Here is an 11855-nt window from a genome sequence, read left to right on the forward strand (position 1 = left end):
CATGCTGAAACAGGAAGCACAGAATCGTCTAGAAAGTCATTGTATGCTGTAGCATTAAGATTTCCCTTCACTGGAACTAAGGGGCTTAGCCCGAACCATGAAAAACAGCCCCAGACCATTATTTACAGTGGCACTATGCATTGGGGCAGGTAGCGTTCTCCTGGCATCTGCCAAACCCAGATTCGTCCATCGGACTGCCAGATGGTGAAGCATGATTCATCACTCCAGAGAACGCGTTTCCACTACTCCAGAGTCCAATGGTGGCGAGCTTTACACCACTCCAGCCGACACTTGGCATTGCGCATGGTGATCTTAGGCTTGTGTGCGGCTGCTCGGCCACGGAAACCCATGTCATGAAGCTCCCAACGAACAGTTATTGTGCTGACGTTGCTTCCAGAGGCAGTTTGGAACTCGGTAGTGAGTGTTGCAACCGAGGACAGATTATTTTGGCGAGCTACGCGCTTCAGCACTCGGCGGTCCCGTTCTGTGAGCTTGTGTGGCCTACCACTTCGCGGCTGAGCCGTTGATGCTCCTAGACGTTTCCACTTCACAATAACAGCACTTACAGTTGACCGGGGCAGCTCTAGCAGGGCAGAATTTTTACAAACTAACTTCTTGGAAAGATGGCATCCTATGACAGTGCCACGTTGAAAGTCACAGATCTTCAGTAAGGCCATTCTACTGCCAATGTTTCTCTATGGAGATTGCGTGGCTGTGTGCTTGATTTTAAACACCTGTCAGCAACGAGTGTGGCTGAAATAGCCGAATCCACTAATTTGAAGTGTTGTCCACATCCCTTTGGCCATGTAGTGTATCATTGAGACAGAAAATGGCTTGGTCTACAATGACCACATTTCCTAATCTTGTTCTCACTTAAATGCCCAAATAAAATGAGATGCAAGTCAAAGCCTTTGAGTGGCTAACAGTAAATTAAATTAATAAAGTTGGTCTTCATTGATAGGTTTTCGCAAATCCACTGAGGTGCATTCAGAGAAAGGTTAATACCACCAGTTTAACAGTTAAGACGCAGAGAGGATCCCGACCTGCCTTATCTAAACGTGTGTATGTGTGTGTGTGTGTGCACGTGCTTCCGGCTGTGTGTGCATGCATCTGCAGCCGTCCGTCTGTCCATCTGTGTGTGCGTGTGATGGTACTCTAGACCTCGGTGTCGTCCCTTCCTACGGGGAATTCTTTGATCACCTGGGAGAGGCGCTCTGCGATGGTTCTGCTGCTGGCAATGATCAGCCTCCTGGACATCAGGTCAAACGGACCTCCTGGGTAGGACAACAATAAAATAGACCCATGTTATAGCAAGTACCCAGTGTTACTCATTTTAACCTCATTGAGAACTTTAAGATGGTGAAATATAATTCCTAAGATCAATAAAATGATTTACTCATGACCTGGAGGCCTTGATCATGTACCATCTACAATGCACACCACTTCTTCAGAAGCCCGCCACTTCCTGGTTACAACTACAGTACCAGTCAAAGGTTTGGACACACCTACTCATTCAAGGGTTTTTCTTTATTTTGACTATTTTCTACATTGTAGAATAATAGTGAAGACATCAAAACTATCAAATAACACATATGGAATCATGTAGTAACCAAAAAAGTGTTAAACAAATCCAAATATATTTTAGATTCTTCAAATAGCCACCCTTGCCTTGATGACAGCTTTGCACATTCTTTGCATTCTCTCCACCAGCTTAATGAGGAAGTCACCTGGAATGCATTTCAATTAACAGGTATGCCATCTTAAAAGTTACAGAAGATAGCCCTATTTAGTAAAAGACCAAGTCCGTATTATGGCAAGAACCGCTCAAATAAGCAAAGAGAAACGACAGTCCATCATAAAGACATGAAGGTCAGTCAATACGGAACATTTGAAGAACTTTGAAAGTTTCTTCAAGTGCAGTCGCAAAAACCATCAAGCGCTATGATGAAACTGGCTCTCATGAGGACCGACACAGGAATGGAAGACCCAGAGTTACCTCTGCTGCAGAGGATAAGTTCATTAGAGTTACCAGCCTCAGAAAATGCAGCCCAAATAAATGCTTCACAGAGTTCAAGTAACAGACACATCTCAACATCAACTGTTCAGAGTTAACTGTGTTGATCAGGCCTTCATGGTCGAATTGCTGCAAAGAAACCACTACTAAATGACACCAATAATAAGAAGAGACTTGCTTGGGCCAAGAAACACGAGCAATGGACATTAGACCGGTGGAAATGTGTCCATTGGTCTGGAGTCCAAATTTGAGATTTTTGGTTCCAACCACTATGTCTTTGTGAGACGTGGTGTGGGTGAACGGATGATCTCTGCATGTGTACTTCCCACTGTAAAGCATGGAGGAGGAGGTGTTATCGTGTGGGTGCTTTGCTGGTGACACTGTCTGTGATTTATTTAGAATTCACCAGCATGACTACCACAGCATTCTGCAGCGATACGCCATCCCATCTGGTTTGGGCTTAGTGGGACTATCATTTGTTTTTCAACAGGACAATGACCCAACACACCTCCAGGCTGTGTAAGGGCTATTTTACCAAGAAGGAGAGTGATGGAGTGTTGCATCAGATGACCTGGCCTCCACAATCCCCCGACCTCAACCCAATTGAGATGGTTTTGGATGAGTCGGACCGCAGAGTGAAGGAAAAGCAGCCAACAAGAGCTCAGCATATGCGGGAACTCCTTCAAGACTGTTGGAAAAGCATGCTGGTTGAGAGAATGCCAAGAGTTTGCAAAGCTGTCATCAAGGCAAAGGGTGGCTATTTGAAGAATCTCAAATATAAAATATATTTTCATTTGTTTAACACTTTTTTGGTTACTACATGATTCCATATGTGTTATTTCATAGTTTTGATGTCTTCACTATTATTCTACAATGTAAAAAATTGTAGAAATAAAGAAAACACTTGAATGAGTAGATGTGTCCAAACTTTTGACTGGTAGTGTATGTAGATAGCATCGCTGCAGTGCACAGTGATTCACCTGAGATGTCCATGATGACACCCCCAGCCTCTCTAATGATGGCAGCTCCTCCAGCCATATCCCAGCAGTGGATTCCCATGTGGTAGTAAGCATCAGCCGCTCCGCACGCCACCAGGCACATGTTGACCGCCGCACTCCCCGGCGAGCGGATGCTACGTTAGCAACATTTGCCTGTTAGCCTTATACATATCTAAACCACTGTAAGTCATCAAACAACATAATGTGTGGCTCAGTGGGTAGAGCATGGCACTTGCAATGCCATGGTCGTGCGTTCGATTCCCACTGTATGGATGCACTACTTACTGTAAGTCGCTTTGGATAAAAACGCCTGCTAAATGGCATATATTATTATATTAAACAGCTCTCTTTCTGTGGCCTCGTTGATGTTTGATGCATTATAAGCTCACAATATTGAGATGATGTTTAAACAGAGACTGTGGGAAGTAATGTTTACCCGTGTACAGGGATGGTGAGGATTGTCTCGATGTTGCCCATCATGGTTTTGAAGTGCTCTGGATCTTTCTTAAAGCCCATCTCTGTCAGGACCAAGGACTTGGTGATGTCTACACAGAGAGAGTGTCATGAGTCATGACCACTCATTGAATCCATTATACACAACAAACTAGCATAATGCTAACCAAACTAATTCTTATACAACAAAATGAGATACAATTAATCTGTATATCTTCCTAATGTTATCATGATCAATTGATTCCTAATAGCTGTTCTGACAGACCATTTTGAAGGCACAACGCTCAAATTAAGAGCAGTGATGATCTAGGATCAGTTTAACTAACCTCTTAGATCATAATGACGACGATTAAATGGACAGGGGGGGACCAGACCCTGGATCAACACTCCTACTCTAGAACGCTTTATGAATACCGGCCCTGATGTTTGGTGAATGACTCTACCTAGTGGATATTATCTCAACTGCAACACATGGGCTCAGCCAGACAGACAAAGGCTGTACAACATACCTTCCTGCCCAGACACTTTGATGGGTTCTCCGTTACAGAATGACCCTTTCCCCTTCCGTGCTGTGTACATCTTGTCCTCTTGGCAGCTGTAGACAATGCCAAACTCTATCTGAGTCAAAGACATTTGCAAAGAGAGAAGTTTGACTTAAAATGCAAAGTTGAATTTTCTACAAAGTCAAAACTTCTACTGCAGAAATAAGACAACAAAACCTACTGAATTCCTGCTACTCAGTTATTACTGTGTTGTAAATCTCATGACGTTGCCAAACACAGAAAACCTTTACCTCTTTCTTTACAGCAAAGCCAATCGACACAGACACAAAGGGGAATCTGACTTAAAAGAAAATAGAAAATGTGTTAAGGCATTAAATAAGTGAATTCCTAGAGGAACTAAGCAAATGAGAATCAATTTCTATTAAAACCCTTTCCTCCAACCCTTGAGGTTACTCCAGGAAAAATCTTGTTAAAAATAGCTATTTTAATATGGAGCTAACTATGGCAAAGAAAAATACTATTGATGTAGGAGGCTATAGCTTTTCTGGTTATGAGGACATTCGATGCTTTCTTCATATGTTAGGCTATATGATGGGGCATGTGTGCAATACAGAACTGTAACACCGTGCAGCACCTGTGGACAAAGTTGGTGGTCCCATCAATGGGGTCGATGATCCAGGTGGGGTTATCAGTTAGGATGCTGGGTGCTCCCGCGGCTACAGACTCTTCACCTATAAAACTGTCGAAAGAAGAATTCAAGAGAAGATGGTGGATAATGAATATCAGAAACAGAAGCACAGTACAGCACCTTTCAGGAGCTTAGGAACCAGACCTGGATCAAATGCAAATACTTTCAAATAATTGACGTGTGCTTCATTTAGCTTGATCTGCATGCAAGGTGGGCATAATTTGCACTTTTGGGACTATTGAATTGGGTTCCATTATACCACGCAAGCTAAATCAAGCGCAAGCATTTTACTTACGTATTTGATCCAAGTCTGCTGGGAACACTAAAGAAAAATACTATTTATCTCTAAAGCAGCAAATGATAAAGGTGAGTGGTGGTCCAGGCTTTGAGGCCCCGCAGTGAGCTACTGTACCTGTGTGTGGGGAACCTCTCCTTGATGGAGGAGATGATGACCTGCTCCACCTTCTGGTCGGTCTCAGTGACCAGGTCCACAGGAGAGCTCTTCTGCATGATTGAGATGTCCTTCTGCAACGCTTCTCGGATCATCTGACAGAGAGAGACGAGAGAGACATGAGAGAGAGAGAGAGAATGTCAGCCAGCTAGTCTCAGGACGGATTAAATAAGGATGATAATAATCACAATAATTGTTTGGATCTACATACAGTACAGTGCTCAAAGCGCTTTATATAGTAAGGCAGGAAACTCACCTCTTCCACCACCAATTTGTTGCACCCACTTGGGTGAAGACAGATCATTGTTTCATTACTGTAATGTTTTCATTATAATGGTTTATATAAACACAACACCCTGATGAGAGTATGATAGCCCATTATGATAGACTACAAGGCATTGATAGACCATAAGGCAGGGTTCCCCAACTGGCGTCCCACGGGCGATTTTATTTGGCCCCCCAGGGCAAAATAAAAAAGTTGAGAGAAAAAATGAAATTGTTGGACAGGAAGACCGTAAAAATCAGCAAATCAGCTCCAAGTGATTTTTAATTTAGGACATCTGTTCCAAAGTATTCCTACGCATAATAGTGCCTTCAGAGAGTATTCACACCCCTTTACTTTTTTCACATTTTGTTGTGTTACAGCCTGAATTTAAAATGGATTAAACTGAGATTTTGTTTGGTCACTTGCCTTCGTACAATACCCCATAACGTCATAGTGAAATTATGTTTTTCGAAATATTCACAAATTAATTGAAAATGAACCATTTTTTGGTTACCACATGAACCAGACAGTGATAAAGGTAACGTCCTCAACATAGGAATGACCAATATCAATATTCAGACTATGGTGTCACTGCACAAGAATAAAAAGGAAGGTTCTAAGTAACATCATACCAACGTTTGCAGTATATTTTATAGTTTTGATGTCTTCACTATTATTCTACAATGTAGAAAATAGTAAAAATAAAGAAAAACCCTTGAATGAGTAGGTGTTCTAAAACTTTTGACCGGTAGTGTATGTTCTGGCCCCCTGACTATCCGCTCAAGAAAAAATCGGCCCGCGGCTGAATCTAGTTGATGATCCCTGCCATAACGTAATATTATTCACTGTGACCTAGCTAGTAGGGTATTATGCTGTTTTCTCACCTTCCCAGCCTCTTTGGTCACCTCAAGGCAGTGGTCCATGCATTCTTTCCAAGGGTCTGCCATGATGACAACAACCTAAACAAACAAGTAACAACACCCACATGAGAATTAAACAAAAACCAGGGCTGGGTTTCCAAAAGCATATTATCACTAAAATCATATTCATTCCATTGAAACTAAATGGACAAAATATGTTCTTAGTGCTACGATGCTTTTCGGAAACCCAGCACTGGAGAATAATTTGCAAGATGTTCACAAATTGTTCTAGCTAAATAGAAACGGAGATAATCAATGTCGAACATTTTAGACGTAACCTAGCTAACGTTAGCTAGCCATAACCTAGCTAACGTTAGCTAGCCAGCTGACAGGCTATGAGGTGTTCCCGGCATTGATCACTAGCAAAATCAGCAAGGATTCACAACAGCTAGCTAGTGACCAGCTAACCACCCTATAAATTGTAACAATAATCGATTTGCCAGCAAAGACAGTTTGAAAACCGAATACTTACTGTATTGTTTCCCTTTTCTAATGTCTGCACTACTATTCTGCCAGCAGCACAAATTATGACATCTTTTTCGTATAGCAATGACAAAACCTTCAAAATAAAAGCCCACATTTGAACACATTGTAATATTCGCTGTTTAAAAGGATATTGCAATTTAATCAAGGGCCACTTTTATTTTGGCATCAAGAAAGGCAATTAGTAATTGATGAAAACGAATTTAAAGATTTGTTTAAAGATTTTTTTTAAACCAAAAATGAAAAAAATACAATGTTGACACTGGTATGTTGAGAATATTGGGATGTAGAGAAAAACTACTTTACTTCCTGTATCAGCTTAGTGGGATGGGAAATACTCAGTAGGCTCTCTACTAACCAGATAGGGGGCAGAGAAAAGCCAGCAGCAGGCCATGTAACACAGTCCCCCTCAAAAACTTAACACATTTGGTTAGTAAAGACCCTACTGAGTATTTCCCGATCCCACTTAGCTGACACAGTTACAAAAAATGTCTCTCTACAACCCAATATGTATCCCATGTACAGTGTATTACAGTGTATTGCATTGGGGGCTATGGAGGGGTGGAAAAGGGGCCAGCAGCATGCTGTGTGACACAGTCCCCCTCAAAAAGTTAGTAGAGACCCTACTGAGGATTTTTCCACCCCAGGCATGTTGGCATTTATTGACATGAATCTTGCCCTGGTGGCAGCTCTGCTCAGTGGTCACTAGCTGTCACAGCCACAAAGTCCTTTTAAACCTAACCCTAACTGATTTGAAACCTAACCTTAACCACACTGCTAACCTTAAATTAAGATCAAAAAGCTCATTTTTGTTGTCATGAATTTTACGATATAGCCAATGTTGACTTTGCAGCTGATCTATCTAGCGGAAATCGCTTAGCTCTGCCTGCAGGGCAAGATTCATGACAACAACTGTCAACCTGCGGCTAGCGAGGGGGCGGAGTGAAAAAAAGCCAGCAGCAGGCCGTGCGACACAGTCCCCCTCAAAAAGTAACCATGTTTGGTTAGTAGAGACCTTACTGAGTATTTCCCACCCCAGTTTATATGAGATGGTAGTACAAATAAATCTCTACAACACAATAAGTATCCCATTTAGCAGTGGAGGTTGCTGAGGGGAGGACAGCTCATAATAATGGCTGGAACAGAGTAAATGGAATGGAATTTCCACCTATTACGCTCCAGCCATTATCACAAGCCCATCCTCCCCAATTAAAGGTGCCACCAACTTGTGGTCCTCTGTAGCTCAACTGGTAGAGCACGGCGCTTGTAACGCCAAGGTAGTGGGTTCGATCCCCGGGACCACCCATACACAAAAATGTATGCACGCATGACTGTAAGTCGCTTTGGATAAAAGTGTCTGCTAAATGGCATATTAATTAATTAATATTATTAATTATTAATTAACTTCCTGTGATATACAGTATATTGCATTGAGAGCTATGGTGGGAGCGGAGTAAGGTGCCAGCAGCACTATGTATAATGCCGCGTTCACGTGCTAGTCGGAAGTAGGAAACTCTGAAATTTCTGATTTGCTAACTCGTTGTAGAAAGATGATCCTGAGTTTCCCACTTGGAAAGTATCAGAATCATCCAATAGGAAGCTCTACGCAAATATCTTACTTTCATTTTAACTTGGAGGTTCCGAGTTTCCGATAGCATGTGAACACGGCATTAGACCTGTTGCCCACCAGAAGAGATCTAGTTTAATTCTACCGATTCTATTGAGTAATTACATTAATATATATTTAAATGTATTATTAAAGGGAAATTCCTTAAATATATTTCCATCGTCTTTGCAGGGTGACTCTTATTTTGAAGGAAAGAAAACCGTGGTTGCAATGCCAGCATAATGAGCTGCTGCCAGCAGAACGGGTAATGACTACAAAACGCAAAGCGAGAGCGTTTACTCCCCCGGAATCTGTCCACGAAAATAAGACCACGAAGCCAATGAGAGTGTCAATGAGTGTCAAATTTGGTCAACAAAAATGTTAATTGCTAATTTGCTACATGAGGCTTATTTTATCGAATATAAGTTGGCACGTGGCATTTCGGCAAAAAATAATAAAAACGTTATATTGGAGTTGTGCTGTTGTTTACAAGCGTATCTGCCCTCTCATTGGCTAGAAGGGTCCCATCTGATTCTGCCTGCCTTCCATGTATTTCCATTGTTAGAGCGTTCACGCGAATACCTTGTCAATATAATAGAAACTCTTTGATAATCCCACAGATAGAACAATGAGCCTGAGACAGACGTTTCGCCACATGTATAATTCTGAAGCATCCGTTTGGATTTTGGACGAAATTCAGCAAATTTTATCATCGGTGAAACATTTGATCTCAATACAGTTTTCTGTTCCCAAAAATACAATCTGTTATGAACAGATTGGACTAAGTTTTGTGGACTTTGTCCTTTGCCAAAGTTTTAAAAAATTATGTTGTTTGGAAGGAGTACAAGGGCGAATGTAGTTATTGCACACGTGCACTTCAGAGTAGACGTTTCCTAATTGAAATATGCAAATGTTGCTAGAACGAGCCAATACGAGAGATCACCATGATGTCACAATAGCAAGCAAATTTAGTTCTGGATGGAAAAAGTTGCGTTCTGTGCATGGTTGTGCTCTGTATTTGCAAATCAGTAATTGCATAATGACATTACAGTAAGGAGCCGGCATAATCGACTTTCCAACTAACATGAATCATTGTAAATGCACAGTGCTATTTCATGGTGTAATCTCGAAATTCACCGAGCAGATGGCGGTAGTGAGCCACTAGATCTATTCATTACCTGGCTATGTGAGGTTAGTCAGCCACGTCCAAAACTGTTAGTTCGCAATCAACGAGCAATATGATAGACCGTGCTTGTTCATTCATAGATAAAGGATATAAGTCAAGCAATAATATCGTCTGTTAAACAGAGGTTGTTATTTTCTGTTTACAACATTAACTACAAAAAAGCAAGCAGGCAACTAGTTCAAATCTGGTAGCTAGATGAGGAAAACAATTCTCACATAAAAATTGTAATGATTACATGTTGACTATGGCGTACTGTATGCCAGACAAGTAGCTAGCTAGTACACTTTTTGATAACCTCGTAGCCCCAGCAACTCACGTATGGCAGGCTATGGAAACGTTATTGGCATCGGATAAGGAAATATTTGTGTGCTGATGTAGCTACCAAGCCAGTTTATTCATTGAAATTGAGGGTTGTCTTTGCTAGCTAACGTTACATGACTGACATCTGCAGTCATCCATGTGTGCTGACAAGATAGCCAATGCAATGGCTGAGGCAGGGATATCTACCTAGCTACCACGCAGGCTGGCAGCTTGAAAAAAATGTAAAATGTTGTGGTCATTTGGTGTTCAAACAAAATAGCTGAAAAATAAAGAGAATAGCTGGAACTCAGGTAGCTAACTAGCTAGCTAGTTTCATAAATGGAACAGATTAGCTATCTATCCATCATTGCAATTAGAGCTAGCTAGCTGGCTAGCTATATGAATATTATTTTAATACATACAATTACATGGCTCTGGTTAGCATACAGGTCAGCTGCAACCAAGGCAATGTAGTCATTTACACCATGAACGAAGAAAACTAGCTACCAACCTAGAAAAATTGAGGCTTTATAACAGTCCAGAGTAGTGTTGATTTTATAGAAATGTTAGAAAACGGAGTATTAATTATTCATTAGATAATCTCGCTAGTTCGGCGGTGGTCTGCATATGGTTTCCTATGCGTTCTCGAGTCCAGTTGTCCGACAAAGATTTGTATAACTAAACCAAGGGTGTGTTCGTAAATTCAATCTGGAGTGCCAGAGTGGTCAGAGGGTTGTCAGATTGTCAGTTTGTAAATTCCAAGCGTTTCGCTCTCGGAGCGCTACGAGCTACTTCGACACAAATGAGAAAACACCTCACTCTGTCTATTTTACTCGCCCTAGCAGAGATGGTTAGACTGTTTTCAAGTTATTTAGAGCGTTGGTGACTGTAACTGTGCTGCTGGCAATAATTTAATTAAGTTTTTTGCCGACGGGTGTTGCGGGTTTGTAAATTCCTCAGTGATTCTGCGCTCTGGCACACTCAGACGAGAGAGCTCTGAAATTGGAGGAGATAGCCAGAGTGAATTTACGAAAGCACCCCAAAATAGACCTTAGCTGGTTGTTTCAAATGGGAACAAAAAAGTCATAACGGGCAATACAAGCAAGGACGTGGGCAGAGCCAAGCACGAACTAGCGAGATCCTATTGGAGCGTTCTAGCTACATATTTCCGTTAGGGAACGCCTAGTCTGAAGTGCGTAGGTGCAATTTATTTTATTTATTTCACCTATATTTAACCAGGTAAGCCAGTTGAGAACAAGTTCTCATTTACAACTGCGACCTGGCCAAGATAAAGCAAAGCAGTGCGATAAAAACAACAACACAGAGTTACATATGGGGTAAACAAAACAAAAAGTCAAAAATACAACAGAAAATAAATATACAGTGTGTGCGAATGGAGTAAGTTATGGAGGTAAGGCAATAAATAGGCCATAGTGCAAAATAGTTACAATTTCGTATTAACACTGGAATGATAGATGTGAAAAAGATGATGTGCAAATAGAGATACTGGGGTGTAAATTAGAAAAATAAATAACAATATGGGGATGAGGTAGTTGGGTGGGCCAATTTCAGAAAGGCTGTGTACAGGTGCAGTGATCGGTAAGCTGCCCTGACAACTGACGCTTAAAGTTAGTGAGGGAGATAAGAGTCTCCAGCTTCAGCAATTTTTGCAATAACTCAATTCGCCTTTGCACTTCTTCTAAACAACGCAAAGGGTAAAGTCTACAAAACTTAGTCCACTCTGTTCGTAACAGATTCTAGTTTTGGGAACAGAAAACTGTATTGAGATCAAATGTTTAATCGATGAGAAAATTAGCAGAATGTCGGCCAAAATCCATCTCGTTCCATTTTCTCCAACTGCCGGCCACTCGCCAAGCGGATGCTTCACAATTATACATCCGGTGAGATATCTGTCTCATTGTTCTATCTGTGTTTCCGATGCTCGCAACCCGGAACTACCAGAACGGCTTGATTTGGTTGCAGCTCCG

The 11855-nt window shown here is 41.5% G+C and overlaps 1 protein-coding gene across 2 annotated transcripts; it reads right to left on the minus strand.

Moving 5' to 3' along the window:
* Window positions 1–740: 740 nt before the first annotated feature.
* Window positions 741–6862, minus strand: LOC121550061 (inositol monophosphatase 1). 2 transcript variants are annotated; one of them, XM_041862171.1, is made up of 9 exons: window positions 6765–6862; window positions 6257–6331; window positions 5069–5202; window positions 4603–4707; window positions 4259–4304; window positions 3975–4083; window positions 3449–3557; window positions 2995–3146; window positions 741–1274 (listed from the first exon to the last, which is right to left on the minus strand). In XM_041862171.1, the coding sequence occupies exons 2-9, from the start codon at window positions 6317–6319 to the stop codon at window positions 1156–1158; spliced, it is 837 nt and encodes a 278-aa protein (XP_041718105.1). In that variant the 5' UTR covers window positions 6320–6331; window positions 6765–6862; the 3' UTR covers window positions 741–1155. The 2 variants fall into 2 exon arrangements, with proteins under 2 accessions (XP_041718105.1, XP_041718106.1); XM_041862172.1 differs by having other exon boundaries at window positions 3975–4079; window positions 4259–4308.
* Window positions 6863–11855: the final 4993 nt, after the last annotated feature.

The sequence above is a fragment of the Coregonus clupeaformis genome, chromosome 34 (assembly GCF_020615455.1).
Source record: "Coregonus clupeaformis isolate EN_2021a chromosome 34, ASM2061545v1, whole genome shotgun sequence".
NCBI lineage: Eukaryota > Metazoa > Chordata > Actinopteri > Salmoniformes > Salmonidae > Coregonus > Coregonus clupeaformis.